This window comes from Balaenoptera physalus (assembly GCF_965194825.1).
Source record: "Balaenoptera physalus genome assembly, chromosome: 2".
NCBI classification, from domain to species: domain Eukaryota; kingdom Metazoa; phylum Chordata; class Mammalia; order Artiodactyla; family Balaenopteridae; genus Balaenoptera; species Balaenoptera physalus.
Genome location: NC_138883.1, coordinates 121,803,554 through 121,822,220, shown reverse-complemented (window position 1 = coordinate 121,822,220; position 18,667 = coordinate 121,803,554). Strand labels below are relative to the sequence as shown.

Sequence of the window (18,667 nt, the reverse complement as noted above, 5' to 3'; positions counted from 1 at the left end):
CAGGGGGCGGGGCTTCCAGGGGCGGGCTCCCGGCGCGGGCTGCGCGGCTGCGCAGTACTGCCGCCGCTGTCGCTGTGGTGAGAGAAGTGGACACGATGGCTGGGCCCGCGTGGATATCCAAGGTGAGTGCCTGGCAGGCCGGCGTGTGACTGGCGGGCGGGCAGCGTGCTGGGCGGGGGCAGGCGCGCGGCCCCCGACGGGGAGGCGGCGGCGCGCGGCCGGCTGGGGACAGTTAGGGAGCCTGTCCTGGCCGCCTGTGCGCCTCGCTCCGTGGCCCGCGTGCGGTGTGTAGGCAGCCCCGCTCTCCGAAGGTAGCGCCTGGGGCGGGGACGGCATCAGGGTCAAGGCGGGGGGCGCAGGTCCTGCTCCGGGCAGCATCCCGGTTCCACCGCCGGCATCTGCGCCGGCCGAAGCCCAGGCCGCGCGCGGAGCCCGGGAAGGTCACCGGAGCCGCCGCCCCGGCTCCGCCATCCCGGCGGCTTCCGAGGCTGCGGCCCTGCAGCCTGCTGATCGCGCGGAGAGTCCCCTCCAGCACGGCCCAGGCCTCCCCCCGGTGTCTGCTCCGGCCCGGGCCGGGTAACCTCCCAGGTGAGGGAATCCCGAAGTCATTTTCCTGCCAGACTTTTTCTCCCTTAGAGCTCTTCCCAGTCTGATCGTGTAGCTATTTCCCCTTCAAAGGACACAGGGTACCTTGCACCTTGGAATTGCTATCTGAACACTGGGAGACTGGGAGAGGGAGACCAGCATCGCCTTTCTTTCACCTTTTATTGGTGAGAATCCTGCGTTCTCACCTTGACAGCTCGGATGCCTGCCGCAGCTGGATAGGGTTTCTGACCATTTCTGCAATTCTTTGGTTCCTCAGTGGAACTAACTGTGCCTGAAAACGTAATTGCTCAAGATAACACAGAAAGTCCGTGTCAGAACTGGAAGAGGAACCCAGATGTCTCGGGATTCCCAGTTCCAAGTCCCATTCTGCCTACTCTGTGGCCAAGGTCACACAACGAATTATAGGCAGAGGGAAAAATGGGCCCTCAGTTCTCCTGTTGCTCTTAAAGAATGATCCCCTAGAAACCTACCATAAGCAATTTAATTTTTTTCTATAAAATTTGATACTGTATTTCTCCTTTGTTTTAAGTTTAAAGCGAGGTCCACATGCACTGTTACTTAGTGAAAAGCAGTCTACACTGGAGTTTAGGAGTCTTAGGTTTAAATATTGGCCGTACCATTGGTTGGCTGCGTGACCCTGAGCAAATTACTTAACATCTCTGAGCCTTGATAAGCCATCTGTAAAATATCTATACTTGCTTCACAGAGTTGTTTGAGGATTGAAAAAAATAATGTGAGAGCACCTAATACATGCAGAAGGAACACAAAAACCTGAAGCTTTCCTAGCTGTCAATATACTTATCTTACAGTCTTCAAGCAGACAATTGGGCATCAGTAGCTAGGTTTTATTTAGTAACTGGGTTCTGCTTTGTTACCCTCTTCAGACCTGGATTTGTGTATAATGGTAATTTATTTCACATTGGCTCCTGAAGGTAAAGCAACTTCTGTGTCATTGTCTAAACAGAAGTCAGTCCTTTAATCACTGAGCTTACACTTAACATCCAATCATCTTTGGTAGGTACATTAAGCTTCAGAATGAGGGACTAAATAAAACAGCTAGTAAATTTGTTTTGCCTTTAGCGTGGTCTACAAGAAAAAAGCCACATAGTAGGAATTCAGAAAGTGTCAGAAGATGAGGTTCTCCTCTGACATGGAATGGACTCCCTGTGTGACCTTTGGCAGTCATTTGACCTCTGTGGACCAGTTTCTCCCTTTAGGGACTGGGGTAGACAGTGCCTTGGAAGCTGATGTCCCAGAATTATGAGACAGCTGAGCTGGATGTGAGTTTCAATCAGAACAAGTCCTCTATTAGCGTTCCATTTAAGGTTTTATTTCAAAAAAAGAGATCTGCAGCTTAAATTTATTTTTTTCTAAAAAAGCTTTATTTAGAAAAATAGTGAGTTTCTAAAGACCTTTCTGTCTCTAAAATACTATAATTATAACGAGGCACTTCCCCCATCAGGAAGCTTTTATTGAGTGAGTACCTGCCATACATTCTACACTGTATTTATATGTTTTTAAGTTGGAGGATGAAGGTAAAAAAGGAAATGAGGTGCTATGGATGAAGATGGCCCAGGAAGTCAGAAGTTCAGTCCATATTCTGTGAGCCTGGCCTTAGTCTCCTTATCTGAAAAGGGCTACTAATACAATCTCTCCAGGTTTTATTAAAATAAAATGATGTAACATATGTACAAGTATACTATAAAGTAGAAGTCAGCCTGTGCTTTAATAAATCTTGTCTTAAAAGTTCCGGGTCATTCTAATGACTTAGATGCAATACTACCTTATTCTAAGATCACGAAGAAGAGATGACAAAGATGAAGAAGACTGGTTGTTAGAGAAAATCATTGCAAGTATTAAAGCTATTTGCTGGAGTGGGAACTCATCAGATAGAGAGATGCTTGAGGCTGGCCTCAGTTTTTCCAAAAGTATTCTGAGCACCTACTGTGAGCTAGGCACTGTTCTAGGTACTGGAGATAGAACAGTGAACAAAACATGAAAATCTTTGCCTCATGGATTTACATTTTAAATCAGTTATTTTGGTTGCGTCTTTTATCACAAAGACATGGGCTGTTTTTTTTTTTTTTAATTTTTATTGGAATGTAGTTGATTTACAGTGTTGTGTTAGTTTCAGGTGTACAGCAAAGTGAATCAGTTATACATATACATATAGCCCCCCCTTTTTTTTTTTAGATTCTTTTCCCATGTAGGCCATTACAGAGTACTGAGTAGGGTTCCCTGTGCTATACAGCAGGTTCTTATTAGTTATCTATTTTATATATAGTAGTGTATATATGTCAGTCCCAATCTCGACATGGGCCTGTTTGTTTTTTTTAATTAATTAATTTAGTTTGGTTGCACCAGGTCTTAATTGCAGCATGCGGGATCTTCGTTGGGGCACGCGGACTTCTTAGTTGTGGCATGCAGACTCTTAGTTGCAGCATGCGGGATCTAGTTCCTGACCAGGGATCGAACCCAGGCCCCCTGCATTGGGAGCGTGGAGTCTTACTCACTGGACCACCAAGGAAGTCCTGACATGGGCTTGTTTTGAGTGAATGTTTTTTCTCTCTTTCTGGGGTGTGGGGAGAAGGACTCATGCAAATTTTATAACGTAGCCGTTAAATGGTCTCCCTTCCAATAGCCCATTTGCTGGTGGATGAATCATGTCCTAGGATTAAGTTTTTGGCCAGTGGTTTTGGCATAGCATATTCTTTTGGGTCTCACCCTGTCTTTTATTGTCGGTCCAGAGAGATGACTGTAGATGCCAGGTTAGAGGATACAATTCGTTCACAGCTCCTTGGCTGTTGGTTGGTGTCTCTTTAGTGGATGCTGACATTACAGCGAAGGTTCAGGACTTACAAGAACTGTCCCCCAAAATGAAGACTAAGGATATAGCAAATGTATCTTTGCTCATGTATCTAGCATGAAAAAAAGTTAACATTTAAAACTTTTAATGAATTATTATTTATTTATTAAATAATTTTATTTATTTTTGGTGGTGTTGGGTCTTCATTGCTGCGTGCGGGCTTTCTCTAGTTGCAGTGAGCGGGGGCTACTCTTAGTTGCGGTGCGCGGGCTTCTCATTACGGTGGGCTTCTCTTGTTGCGGAGCACGGGCTCTAGGCGTGCGGGCTTCAGTAGTTGTGGCACGCAGGCTCTAGAGCGCAGGCTCAGTAGTTGTGGCGCACGGGCTTAGTTGCTCCGCAGCATGTGGGATCTTTCCGGACCAGGTATCGAACCGGTGTCCCCTGCATTGGCAGGTGGATTCTTATCCACTGCACCACCAGGGAAGTCACTAAAACTTTTAATGAATTTTAATACCTTTGGTTTATGTACCCAATTTCTTTGATTATATTGTTTATTATAATGTAATATGACTTTGTACCAGTTTTCAAGGACTGAATTATTAAAGTTCAAAATAACCTTTCAAAATTTATATTTCTGGTGTGTCATAGTGTTAAGTGGAAAAAAAATGTACCGGTGGTAACATCTTGGGGTAGTGGGATTAGTAGGTCACATTTCTTTTCTTTTTTTGTATCTTTCCCCTGTCCCAGCGATTAACAATAATGACCATGTCACTTATATTATCAGAAGAAGTAGATAATTTATTTAAAATCTTCATTCTGTATGACACAGGTGTCAAAATAGTATTAAATAAACTTTGTTAGATTTTTATTATAAAGTGTAATTTCTTAATATTCATGGGAGAAGAATAGGCATAATGTATAATTGGAGAAGCCCTGAACTAAGAGTCGGGAGACCCAGATTGTGGTCTCTTTGTGGTCACTCTGTGACCTTAGGCAAATCCCTACTCTTTGGACCCACTGTCTCCACTGTATAATGAGTGAGTTGGGCTCTGGGATTAATAAGGACCCTGCTGGCTCTTAAAATTAGTGATAGTTTTCTTAGAGTGTGTGTTACCCCCAAACTGACCCAGTGGTCAAGAATGTTGACATTAAACCATCCAGATCATCTGAGAAAAATCCAGTGTTTGAGCTAAAAAAGTAGAGTTTCATCCTAGCTTCAACATCTTTTGACAACTTTTCATAAAATTGACTTTAAAAGTACATAAATCGTACTTACATTCTCAAAGCAAAGGTAAACTGAATATTTCAGTTTTCAAATCCGAAAGAGCTTGCTCCATTGAGCTAATACGTGAGAAAAATAATCCTCGGAAATTCCTGAATATATCTGCAAAGTTGCAGCATTATCAGCTGTCAGAGATGGTTCCATCTCTACCTTTTAACTATATGTGGTTTAATTCTGTATGTAACATTTCTTTGTTGATATTAAATGTAGGTCTCTCGGCTGCTGGGGGCATTCCACAACCAAAAACAGGTGACCAGAGGTTTTGCTGGTGGTGTGAGTATAATTACGTCTTTTATTTTTTCCTTTTAGAAGTTTCTCAAGAAAGATGCTTAGACACATTATATAGCATTTAATCTTCACTTATTTGAAATTAGGAAAATTGGCCATACTTATACTGTACATTTAAATTATTGGTGAACATGCATACATCTATTAGGTCACTTGCACATTAAAAAAAAAATTGTATTATAGCTGGTGCTGTAAGCCTATCACATTCATATCTTGAAGGAGGCTTGTTAAAAATAGTTATAAAATAGAATATAAAAAAACAGATACTATCTAAAGGTAGCTACTACCCTTGAGCCTGTTACTTTATTTCACAATCTCATTTGGATAAGACAGTTTTTTTCCAAACTAGTACAAGTTGAGACAAAATTGTTGAGAAGCTTCAAAACCTGCTTTGCATTTTTATTTTGTGAGCTTCCCTGAAAACAGTAGATTGATCGCCAATTAGGAATGCCTCAAACATCTATAAGCCCTGTAGGCTTATATGTATCAATACTTTGCTTACGTAGTCTTCATAGACTCTTGTGTTAGCGGATCATCTATTTCTCATTAAATCTGCTGCTTTTAGAATTCCCAGCGTTAGAGTTCTGTGCTTTAAAAGCTGATACCACATTTTTAGAGCATTCTAAGACTGTGGGTCAGTGACTTCCTGTATGTTTTTATTTTACCTCCTTCTTACAGAATCTGATTTGGATTTCATAATTCCTATACTCCCGTATAACATCTTACCCTGTGAGGGATTTATAAGACCATAGTATATCTTTTTTCATTTACTTTCTGAACTGTGGAAGTAAAGTAGTTTTTTCTGGTGGCCTGATGACGTTTGTTATTACATGTTGGGAGAACAGGAAGAAGAAACCAAAGGGGTTCTTTTGGCTCTGCTTTTGCTGCAAAAGATGCAGAATGAGGCTTGCGCTTTAAGGATAGTTAAGCTAGCATTTCAAACGCATTCTGAAAGCTAATGAGATGATCATTGCTCTCTGCTATTATTTAATTTTCAGGCTGTCCATTAAAAAATATATATTGACCTGGTGGGGAGGGGGTTATATTTGAAAGAAATAAGAGAAACTAATTTTTAAAAAAGATTTCTTCAGTTGTACAGAAAAATTCAGAAATAATTAGTCCACCTGCTTTGGGAGCATCACTGGAAGGTAGAAGACCAGGGAAATGTAAATCAGTGATTTTTTAAAAAAGGAGCCCAGGCAACTGGCACTGAAAAAGGCCAGGGACCGTTGTCTGAACCAAACTTCTAGGTAGGGGAAATACCCAAATAATGACATATATAGTTTCCAAATGGTAATCCTCATTTAAATCCTCTCATCATTTCCCTTTACACATTTTTTTCTGTGTTTGAAATGCTGGCTGTATTTTGTTTGAAGCCTTTGAACTAAATCGTTGATGTTACATTATAAATACACTTGTCATTCTAAGTGTAATTCAGACACTGCAGGTATGATCACATACCCTATTCTTGTTGGTTCCAAATAAACTCTGCTGAGCTTATTTGGATTACTTTTGTCATTAGGAGCCAATTTTATAAAGGAAATCAGGAAAATGGAGACCCTGTCTTGATGTGAAGTCTGATTTTCTGAGTGCCAAAACAGACCTCAGCGGTACTCTGGAAGTGTCTGAGAGTGTTTTGTAAGACTGAACGAGTTGCATGAGAAACCGAACTTTCTAGGCTCCCAGTGGAGAGGAAAGCGCTTGCCTTCCTGGGAAACCCTCTAAATTTTAGTGAGAGAACATTGTTGAAATGTTTTGCTCTCCTTGGTTTTACAGACTTGAATTAATTGGTCTCTTTGTAGTTTGTCTGAAACGAAACAGCAATTGGGAAGTTTACCTGGTAGTTTATTTTTGTTTTATCTGGAGAGCATCACTTAAGTTCTTTTTAAAACCTCTGGGCTCAGCTAGGGAGTAGAGTTGTGGAGTCTCTTGATTCTTGGCTCCACTTTGATAAGCCGTTGGAAGGTAGGTCTGTTTTCTTAAAGGCATTTCTTATGAGTTAAGAAAACCCATAAACTGGATTTCTTTGTCAATGATGTTCCTTTTTAAACCTTCAAAAATCAATTCTGACTGTCTTCTTTGATGATTTCTTATATTCAGGTTAAGACGGTAACTTTAATTCCAGGAGATGGAATTGGCCCGGAAATTTCAGCCACAGTTATGAAGATTTTTGATGCTGCCAAAGTAAGTGAGCTTAAAAAATACTTTTGCTAATAATTTGTAGAAAAGTTTTCTTAGCCAGTTGGAGACCGTGAACTCTTAGGATGAATTGTTCACGTTTGTATGAAGTTGGTGAGGTCTGTTAAATTTCACAGATTCTGAGTGAAAGAGTGTTGTTTGCTGCCGTAATTGTCAATAGTTTAAGCTACTGTATTGGCATCAGTTATATATAAAGTAATCCAAGTAGTACTGTCATTTTTGTGGACTTTTGAACACTGCCTGGGTTTAAAGTCTTTAAGCCCCGCCAAGTCACCTATCTATCTCATTTTTCCTTCCTGCCAAAAAAAGAGAATAGAATTGATATTTCAAAAAACTATATAGGGCATTTTGAAAGATTCTTTTTTTTTTTTTTTTTTTTCCTGGTGTGGAAGTATCAAGTATGAGGTATTATTTTCAATGCAGGTAGATACTTAAAAATCTACAGAATTTAGGAAACTTGGACTTTGTTTGACCTGATGCTTTATTCTTGCTATTTATAGCTGCTAGGCGAAATAATGTGTAAGATTAAATCAGGGTTGTTATGATACCAATAGCTATAAGTCAAGGAATTCAATTTATTTATACTAAACATACATTGTTTTTCTATATGAGTTTTTAATTAAAACTCCTACAGAGGAAATGATGCTTATACAATAGCATTCCCCAAGGGAACTGAAATATGATCGCTGTCAGCTGTAAGCTCCTTGTGAACAAGGAGCACAAGTCTTGCTCTGTGTTCCTATTCCTAGTGCGTGCCCAGTTGGCTGTCAGATGTGTGTGTACACATTGAAGGGTGTGGGTGAAAAGAAAGGATAACGCTGGTTTATTCCTTAAAACTTCTTTCATAGGTTATATAATATGTCTTTTTTTTTCTTAACAGCTTTATTGAGATTTAATTCATATATTGTTCAGTTCATCATGTAAAGTGTACATTTCATTCATGGAGTTGTGCAACCATCACCATAGTCTAATTTTAGAACATTTTCGTCACCCAGAAAGAAACCCCATACTCATCAGCAGTCACTCCCCATCACCTTTCTCTCTCCCACCCTACCCCCTCCCATCTCCAGCCCTAGGCGACCACTAATCTACTTTCTCTCTCTGTAGATTTGCCTGTTCTGGACATTTCATATAAATAGTCTTAAAATTACATGGTTTTTGTGTGATGAATTGGGAGATTGGGATTGACATATATATACTAATATGTATAAAATAGATAACTAATAAGAACCTGCTGTATAAAAAATAAATAAAATAAAATTCAAAACTTAAAGAAAAAATTACATGGTTTTTGTGATTGGCTCTTTTCTTAGCATAATATTTTCAAGATTCATCCATGTATCAGTACTGTGTGATATTTCTGTGTATCATATTTCTCTGCTCCTTATGATATTATAATTATAGCCACGTTAACAGTGATTGTGAAAAAAAGAAGTAGGCAGGTGGCAGCTAGGAGTGATGACTGGACAAGGGTAATGTGGAGAATCCATCTGGACATGCTAGAGAATGACATCTCTTCTTGCATGCCAGGAACTTTCCGGGCCTTTATTGTATGTGTTTTCACCAGTTGCATCCAAAGTGAGGAAGTTTGTTTATAACTGTAGTGTGAATGTCAGTCACATGTAGGTCTTTCCAGTTCATTGTGCTCTGTGGTGTGGCATCTAGGCACCTATTCAGTGGGAGGAGCGGAATGTCACCGCCATTCAAGGACCGGGAGGAAAGTGGATGATCCCTCCAGAAGCCAAAGAGTCCATGGATAAGAACAAGATGGGCTTGAAAGGTAGCACTGAAGTGAATATGATGCTTGTTATTGATTTCTGCTACAGGTGTTACATTTATCTTTACCTAGATTTATCTTTTGTATAATTTTTACATTTTTATTTTAATTCATACATGCTTAAGGTCATGATTCAAAATATTAGCATGTGACAGATTGGAATTCAGCATAGGCTTTAAATCCAGACAGATCCACTATGAATCTCATCCCTGCTGCTTACTGGCTGGGAGGCTTGGGCAAATTTATTACTCTTTTTTTTCCCCTTTACCTTTAAATGACAGCAATAGGGAATTCCCTGGCAGTCCGGTGGTTAGGACTCAGTGCTTTCACTGCCTAGGGCCCAGACTCGATCCCTGATCAGGGAACTAAGATCCCGAAGACCGGCACAGTGCAGCCAAAAAAAAAAAAAAAAAAAATGACAGCAATAGAGTTGATACCTCATAGGGAGGTTGTGTCATAGGATTAGCTAATGTCAAGGACCTGATACCGTGCTTGGTCCTCAGTCAGTAGATGCTCAATGCAGTTGATATTCCAGAAAGCTTCATTGAGGAAATTTCTTCCTTCATCTGAATCTGAGGGAGAGGGTAAAGTTAGAGGCAGAACATATTTTACAAGGTAGCCCAGGTGGGACTGTAGGTGACACAGGGAGTAGGCGCTGAATGTTGCCTGAGAGTGACCAGCCACGGATGGACTCACTTACGATGAAGAGAACATCAGACTCAGAAACAGAGTACCTGTCTGCCCTTTTGAATGACGCTTGCTCTGTTGTAAAAGTGTCCCTTGATTCATGAAGTGTGCATGTTAGATGTGTCACAAAGCTACTTCATGTCCAAAGAAAGGATCCTAAATACATCTCTGATGGAATACTGGAAAAAATAAAAATTGGTATTTCAAATACAGTTGGCTCTCCATATCCACATGTGCATCCGTGGATTCACAATCATGTATGGAAAAGATTAAAAAAACAAATTCTGGGCTGGGACATCCCAGTCCCGGCTGGTCCTCTCGCCCACCACCGGTGCGACCAGTCCACGCAGCCAGCCCAGTTAGCCCGGTCTGCACTGCCCCCCGGCCAGCTGGTCTCCCACCGCAACCATGGATGCCATCGAGAAGTTGCAGATGCTAAAGCTGGACAAGGAGAATGCCGTCGACGGCACTGAGCAGGCCAAGGCCGACAAGAAGCAAGCTGAAGACCGCAGCAAGCGGCTGGAGGAGGAGCAGCAGGCCCTCCAGAAGAAGCTGAAAGGGACGGAGGGCGAGGTGGAAGAGTATGCTCAATCAGTGAAGGATGCCCAGGAGAAACTGGAGCAGGCTAAGAGAGCCACCGATGCCAGGGCAGATGTGGCCTCCCTGAACTGCTGCACTCAGCTGGTAGAGGAGGAGGTGGACCAGGTGCAGGGGCACCTGGCTACAGCCCAGCAAAAGCTGGAGGAGGCTGACAAGGCAGCTGATGAGAGTGAGAGAGGGATGAAGGTCATGGAAAACCGAGCTATGAAGGATGAGGAAAAGATGGAGATGCAGCTGAAGGAGGCCAAGCACATTGCTGAGGATTCAGACCGCAAGTATGAGGAGGTGGCCAGGAAGCTAGTGATCCTGGAAGGAGAGCTGGAGCCCTGAGAAGAGACAGCTGAGGTGGCTGAGAGCCGGGAGGAGGATCTTGGAACCACGGACCAGGCCCTCAAGTCCCTGATGGCCTCAGGGGAGGAGTATTCCACCAAAGAAGATAGATATGAAGAGGAGATCAAACTGCTGGAGGAGAAGCTAAAGGAGGCTGAGACCTGAGCAGAGTCTGCCAAAAGGTCGGTGGCAAAGTTGGAGAAAACCATTGACGACCTGGAAGAGACCTTGGCCAGTGCCAAGGAGGAGAATGTGGAGATGCACCAGACCCTCGACCAGAGCCTGCTGGAGCTCAACAACCTGTGAGGACTGGCTCTGCCCCCAGCCAGGCTATAGTTGCCACCCCAACGAATAAAACTGGTGTTACCAGAAAAAAAAAAAAAAAAAAATCCACAAAGTTCCAAAAAGCAAAACTTGAATTTTTTCACCGGCAACTATTTACATAGTGTTTACATTATATTAGGTATCATAAGTAGTCTAGAGATTATTTAGTTTACAGGAGGATGTGTGTAGGCTATATGCAAATACTATGTCATTTTATAATAAGGGGCTTGAACATCCATGGATTTTGGTATCTGCTGGGTCCTGGATCAATCCCTCCCCCCAAACCCCCATGCTGAGGGACAAGTGTCAACACTATGTACTTGTGTTTATAAAGGAAAAGAAAAGACCAGACTGTATCCTCTTGTCATCTGGGTATTCTTCTTTATTACAGGCCCTTTAAAAACCCCAATAGCCGCGGGTCACCCATCCATGAATTTATTGCTGCGTAAAACATTTGACCTTTATGCAAATGTCCGACCATGTGTCTCAATCGAAGGCTATAAAACCCCTTACAGTGATGTAAATATTGTCACCATTCGAGAGAACACGGAAGGAGAATACAGTGGAATTGAGCATGTGGTATGTTCATTTGGATACTTTTTCATTCTTAGCTGGGTTGCTTTCTGTGCACTTGGGACCTTTGTTCAAATTCCCAGTTGAAAATATTTCCCAAAGACAGTTCTCTCGCATTCTGTGAGGAGTTGTGGGTGTTTGTCTTGTCCTGGGTCTCTGGCTGACAGTACTCAAGTGGATGCCTGGGCGAGGGGGTGTGGTGCTTCAGGGTGTGGGCTTGGGAACTTGTCCTCTGTGTGAATTTTGAATCCTCAACTTCATACGTAACCATCTCTGCACCTTGGTTTTCCTCATCTGTGCGGTGAGGCTTATAATACCTGGCTCCTAGGACTGGAGTGAACGTGATTAACCTCACTGACATACCGTATGCATGATGCTTGCCTTGGCAGCTGGTACCATGCGAGCCTGCCACGGATGGTGTTGTCTGCACACTGCTGGCAGTCCAGGACCGGGTTGTTGCCATACCCTTTCAGCGAGGCAGGACTTCCTCTGTTTCAGATTGTGGATGGAGTTGTGCAGAGTATCAAGCTCATTACTGAGGGGGCGAGCAAGCGCATCGCGGAGTTTGCCTTTGAGTATGCGCGGAACAATCTCCGGAGCAACGTCACGGCCGTGCACAAAGCCAACATCATGTGAGTCCCTGTGGGCGGCGCCCCCTCCGGCTTTGTGGGCGAGGGGCAGTGACAGGGCTTTCCTTTCCTCTCTCCAGCTTGCTCATTGACTCCTGATAGCTCTGGAAAATGGCCTTGTAGCCAGTCAGAGGGTCAGGTATTTCTCTTGTGTCAGAATATCCTATTTAATGTGCTTCACTGAGTGGATGACTGGAGCAGGTTTGGAGGGAGCAAGAATTCAGGTCCTGGAAGTTTAAGGAGGGCCTGAGAACCATCGGGGAAGGAAGCTGGAGAGTCTGGATCCCCAGGTGCAGTGGGCAGTTAGCTAAGGCCACGTCTGTAAAAGGGCAGTCGTTTCTGTGTTAGGAGGGAATAGCAGGAATGTTTCTGAGATGGCCATCTGCTCAGGGGCTTAAAATATTGCTCATAGTGCTAATACTATCTGATGTATTATTCTAGCAGTTTGAATTCTTCTCAGCCCTAGTGTATTAAAGGCTAACTCAGTGTATTAGGAAGCAGGTTTCCTAACCTAAGAAAAGTGTTGAGCATGTAAAATAGTAAAACCATTTAAATAATTGAATAAGTTAACCTTTTAAGGCAATTTTAATGTTTTCTTATTAATAGATATTTCATAATTCTTGCTGGATAACACTATAAAAATATAGTCTCTTATGATCAAACTATATTACATTTTTTACCCTTTTGTGTTTCCAGAAGTATCCTAAAACATTTAAATTTGCATTTTACTGATTGCCAAAAAAAATAATTTTACTGTAATTGAAATCAGATATCTGGAACTTAAATTTCTTGAACTTACTTTACTTCTCTGATTTGATCTTTTTCTCTCTGCAAGTCCTTGCTTTCAGCAATTTTTATTTGATTAAATACAGGCGAATGTCAGATGGGCTTTTTCTGCAAAAATGCAGGGAAGTTGCAGAAAACTATAAAGATATTAAATTTAATGAGATGTACCTTGACACAGTATGTTTGAATGTAAGTATATATTCACACTTACCTGCTACTTTTTGTGGTATATAGTGTGTCCATGTGGTGCACAGTTTTTGATTGCTAAACGCACAAATGCATTTTTTGTAGATGGTCCAGGATCCGTCCCAGTTTGATGTCCTTGTTATGCCAAATTTGTATGGAGACATCCTTAGGTGAGTCTGGCTATACCTTTTAGCCTACAGTTTATTTATAAATGTCATAAAATAAATTGTGGCTTACAAATTTTAATCAAATACTATAAAATACAGCATTTGTTACAAGCCACGAGTTGAATTCTGACAATTCAAGTGGTGATATCAATGGTGATATGCTGGATGGGTTATTCATTCATTTGCCAAATCAGCTCTGGGCTCTTGCTCCCTGACCATTAGTTCCCTCTTCCCATTTTACAGATATTTTATTGGTTGGTTGATTGATTGATTTCAGTGTTTTATCATGTGTAGCTAGGTAGGTGCGTGTTCATTTTTATAAATTTTTTGTAAATTTTGGCATAATTTCAGACTTACAGAAAAGTTGCAAGAATGGTACAAAGAATTCCTGTGTACTCAGCACCCACATTCACCAAATGTTAACATTTTACCAGACTTACTTTATTACTCCCTCTCTCTCTCTTCTTCTCTCCTTTTCCCTCCCTTCATCCTCCTCCTCCTTCTTCTTTTTTCTCTTTTTGTCTCTACACACGGACACATGATGGTGGTTAAATGGTGCTTTTGTAAGTCCATCATTCCTTCTACATGTATTAGTTGGCATTCTACTGTAAGGATAAGCTTTTCCTTCTCTTTTATTTATTTGTTTACTTATTTACCTATATCAATTTGGACTCCTGGTTTCTATTTTATTTAGTGGTTATATCCATCACTATCATCTTTTATATTGATGCATATGTTGTGCAGACTTGGCCAGTGGGAGTCCCTTCGAACTGTCTCTGTGTCCTTTTGACACAGCCCATCATTTGCTTTCTGGCACAATAAGGTGCTTCAGGCTCATCCTATATTTTCCTAACTGTAGTCCTGGAATCAGCCATTTCTCTAAGGAGCCCAGGTTCCTTTTAGTGGAGAATGGTATTTAAAGATGAAAGTCTGGGTGCTAGGTGAGACGTTTTATTTTTCAAAATATCCTTTGAAATGCTTTTCTGCCCCCAGTGACCTGTGTGCAGGACTGATTGGAGGTCTTGGTGTGACACCAAGTGGCAACATTGGAGCCAATGGAGTTGCAATCTTCGAGTCGGTAAGGACCCTGGTGACACCTGAAGCAGAATTCAAGTCAGAATGACATGAGAACCCAGGAGGGCTTATCTGCATAAATATATTTTAACTCTTGAGTTTTTCCAATTGTCAGAAGAAAATGAAGCTTAGTTTATTCATTTGTTTCCCTCTTATTTCTTTTTTATCCTTATTATTTATTATGTATCCTTCCTCAGTTAAAATATTTTACTGGAAGTTGGACTGGATAAGATTGTTAGTCCATATTTTTGCACTTAAAAAAGAATTACTTTAGCTCTTTATTTTTCTGAGGTTTTATTTCTAAGACATGTGTCTGAGCAGCTATTTGGTAGCTATTTTTCATCAGTGAGAAAGCTGATTAAGAGCCCAGCTTCCCTGGAAGAGGGCTATTTTGCTCCTGTCTCCCTCCTGACTGCACCCTTTCCCCCGCTACCTGGGCAGGTTCACGGGACCGCCCCAGACATCGCGGGCAAGGACATGGCCAACCCCACGGCCCTCCTGCTCAGTGCTGTGATGATGCTGCGCCACATGGGGCTTTTCGACCACGCTGCAAAGATTGAGACGGCATGCTTTGCTACAATTAAGGATGGGAAGGTATTGGTAATCTTGCCACACTTCTGCTGGGTAAAATGCATTTCCTCCTTGGGTTTTATGTGTGTGAAGGACCGATGATGGTTCTTCTCAAGAGGGCCAAAGGATTGGATGTCGAACAGGCATTCTTAATGTGGGCTCCCTGAGTGAACTCGGGGGGTCTGCACACGTGTGTGCATTTTCTGAAGAGAGGATTAACGTATTTCATCAGGGAAGGGCCGAGAAGCACTGTGGTAGGGGCACCAGGGTGCAATGGAAAGAGCAGTGGTGTGGGCGTCAGAGCAGTGCAGGCCCAGTTACCCTGTTGTTACCTGTGAGATCTTGGCCAAGTCCATTAATTTTTCTTGGCAGCTTTTTCCTCTTCCCAGCAAACATCTATTGCATACATTATAAGGTATGGAGAATATAATAAAATGAGGAATAAGGTATGGTCTCAGGCCTCAAGGAGCTTGGAATCTAGCAGTAGTAAAGATGCAGATGTGTCTATAATACAGTGGAGCTATATATTATACTATGTGCATCTGTGATATAAAAGTAATGTAGAGGTTTTATAGAAGTAATAATGGCTGATATTAATTGAATACTTTCGTGATTTTATATTCATTATATATATCTCAGCAAATCTCTACTCCTATGTGACATAGATACTGTAATTAAGCCCATTTTATAGATGAGGAAACTGAGGCACAGAGAGATTAAGTAAGTTTGTCCAAGGTCTCACAGCTCCTAACTGGCAAAGTTGGGGTTCACACCCAGTCTGGCTCTTACCCAACAAGCTTCACTGTTTCCATAAGCAGTTGTGACTCATAGGAGGGTTGTGACCAATTATTCTGAAAGTGGGAGGAGAACAGAGGAGGTCATGGCTTTACAAGGCTGGGCCTGAAAGACTAATCCCTAGTCTGAGGTCTCTTCCTTTTTTTAAAAAACTAACATTTTAAAAAAGGATAAAATATACATAGTATGAAATCGACCATTTTAATAATTTTTGAGGCACACAGTCTATTGGTATTAAATATTAAAACTTTTCATATTGTTGTGCGACCTTCACCACCATCCATCTCCAGACTTCATTTTCCTAAACTGAAACCGTCCCAATTAAACAATAATTTACCTGTTTTCTGCCATTCCCCCAGCCCCTGGCAACCACCATCTACTTTCTGTCTCTATGAATTTGACTACTCTAGGTGCCTCATGTAAGTGGAATCATATACTATTCGTAACATTGTGACCAGCTTATTTCACTTAGCATAATGTCTTCAAGGTTTGCTTCTTCTTTTTAAAAAATTCTATAATTTGAAATTCTTATGGCCAAAATATAAGAAACCCAAGCTTGTTTTTAACAATATGACTGATATAGTCATATTGAAGGGCATGTGATTATATATATTTTTTATTCTGACGCTGTATTTGAGAAGCTACTCATAGAGCCCAGCAGAGAGATGCCTAAATTACACAGTAGGCCCTTTAAATTGTTTAGGATGAGATGGGACAAGAGAATTAAATATACTGAGTTCCGTTTGGGAGTAAAGAGAGCATAAGCTGGTAGAAAACAGAGAATATGGGAGGATTTCTTTCTTAAAGAAGGGAATTTAAGAGTTAAGTGATTTAAATATTTCCTTAGTATTTGTTTCTTAGCCTCCAAAAAATAGGTCAAAATGTGTCTTTAAAGAAAAAAAAAAATTTAAAAATCCCCAAGGAATTTATGCAACCTCTTGTTTAGATTTGCTGTCATTTAAGTGTCCGTAATCAAATGCTTCCTTAGGGTCTGTTGTATGGACAAAGGGAAAATTTTTGGAAAGCCTGCCTGCTTCCCTTTGTAGTGAGAGCATCTTGTTCTTCCAGAGTGTTTCTGTGTACACTATCGAATTAGCTTTTCCAGGTCCTCCTGGGGTAGGTGGATGGTGGTGGAGCGGGTCTCACTTTGAAATGAGGAACTAAATGAAAGCGTAGTCAGGTAACTCACTCAGCTGGTATCTCACCGAGAGCTTTAAATAAAAACATCCTTGCTTTGGTTTAATGTGTGGATACATTTTTTATCTTTGCTTTTTCCTTTTCTCAGAGCTTAACAAAAGATTTGGGAGGCAATGCAAAATGCTCAGACTTCACGGAAGAAATCTGTCGCCGAGTAAAAGATTTAGATTAAGGCTTCTACAAATGGTTTTGCCTCAGTCACTCCTAACGGACTCCATGTCAGCCTGTATTAGAATACCTCCCATTATGTATGCATTTATGCATTTGTTGCTTGTTTCTTGACAGAGTACATTTTTAGACCTGGCCTTTTCTTAACAAAATCTGTGCAGAGGATGCAGGTGATGTCCCTGGGCCTGCTTTCAAAGGACTTTATTCAAGTGCTTGTTTTATTTATTAAATGTCTATCTGGTACACATTTTTTGAAAACTCTAAGTAGACCATATCATTTGCCATTGTTAACCATTTTACGCTTCAGTTACAACAGTTTTTCTTTAACTGTAAATATCATGATACAGAATTAATACGAGAAAACATACAACTTTTTCAAGAAAAACAATGATTTCCTAGGTTTATGAAAAATATAATGGAAATAAAATAGAATGTTGATGTATTAGCACAAGATAATATTCTTATAAAACTAAACGGGCACAAGAGAAATTTCCTGGGAAAGTTTACATCAAAAACAGTGAATATGGTATATTTCGTAGTGATATGGAAAGTAAAGACCGATTTGTGCTTTACATGAATTACTGAGTATGAATAAAGACTTCAGATCCGAGAAATATATAATGAGAGATGTAGTTTTTGTTAATAAGATATGGGTAATATATCGGGTACAAAGACACAAATGCATTGTGTGTTCAATTGTTTTTATCTTGACATGATTGACTATTCCTGGCGAGAGCTTTTAATGAAGGAGTGGTCCTTCCTTTTCATTGGACATACATCAAGCATCGTGTGTAACGCAGCCCTTGATCCCCTGTGCAGACCCTGAGTCAGACATGGGAGCCGACCATTGTGTGCGATCACTCTTCCCCAGCATGTCTGTCTCTGTCTGGAAGTGGACCACACTCCCACTGATACTGCTAAAAGGCCTGACCATATAAAATTTGACTGCAGTTGAGGACCCTGGGGTGCTGGCTATTAACTTTATATTTCAGTGGCTACCCCTTCCCCAAAACACCAAATTACCACCCTGTGCCTCAGCAGCACCAATAAAAGATGAGTTGCAGACTCAGCCTGAGATGAGTCACAAAATCGTGCCACCCTGGGGCTTGCCTTAGCTTTTGACCTTCAGGCACGTCCCCATCCCTCCTCCATTCCCCATCCGTAGCATGACTTTTCTTTAATCTTCAGACACTAAGTCACTATTTTCATGAACCCTTTGGTCCCACACCAGACAGAGGCAACTCATGTCCTTCTTGGCCCTTGTGTAACATTGCAAACCTGTGGCTTTGCATTGTGTACCCTGGTCACAAGGGGATTTCTTAACAACAACAAATACCCCTGTCTGGGTCCTTTTTTAGGCTGGTAACCAGACTTACAACCTTATATGTATTTTACTTTGTTTAAACTGCTGCTTCTGTTTTATTGAATTGTGCTAATTATCCGTGATCCTTGGGTTTACACTAATAAAGAATTCCCAAACGAATTGAGGTGTATGCTTTCTCTACCGATTTCCCATTTAGATGCCTTAGGTCATTTTGGCTCAGTTTGCTACTAAGAATGGCTGCTTCAAGTATTTAGAGTGGGCAGGGTGAGGGGACACGGGTTCGATCTCTGGTTGGGGAA

The 18,667-nt window shown here is 41.4% G+C and overlaps 1 protein-coding gene and 1 pseudogene across 2 annotated transcripts; both read left to right on the top strand.

The window, feature by feature from the left end:
* Window positions 1-7: 7 nt before the first annotated feature.
* On the top strand, window positions 8-18,527 carry IDH3A (isocitrate dehydrogenase (NAD(+)) 3 catalytic subunit alpha). Its single transcript, XM_082452684.1, has 11 exons — window positions 8-122; window positions 4,905-4,967; window positions 7,083-7,166; window positions 8,847-8,961; window positions 11,291-11,478; window positions 11,971-12,104; window positions 12,974-13,076; window positions 13,179-13,243; window positions 14,234-14,318; window positions 14,756-14,908; window positions 16,965-18,527. Exons 1-11 carry the CDS (start codon window positions 96-98, stop codon window positions 17,046-17,048), a joined length of 1,101 nt encoding a protein of 366 aa, XP_082308810.1. The 5' UTR covers window positions 8-95; the 3' UTR covers window positions 17,049-18,527.
* LOC309656349 lies at window positions 8,968-10,999 on the top strand (annotated as a pseudogene). Its single transcript has one exon. The product of its transcript is annotated as an uncharacterized misc_RNA (transcript).
* Window positions 18,528-18,667: the final 140 nt, after the last annotated feature.

What these genes read in the sequence shown, in the direction of transcription:
- IDH3A (XM_082452684.1), top strand. Translation starts at nt 96, where the DNA reads ATGGCTGGGCCCGCGTGGATATCCAAG. An exon ending in AGATTTTTGATGCTGCCAAA is followed by an intron (nt 7,167 to 8,846) that starts GTAAGTGAGCTT and finishes TGTGGCATCTAG; the next exon opens with GCACCTATTCAGTGGGAGGA. An exon ending in GTGCACAAAGCCAACATCAT is followed by an intron (nt 12,105 to 12,973) that starts GTGAGTCCCTGT and finishes GATTAAATACAG; the next exon opens with GCGAATGTCAGATGGGCTTT.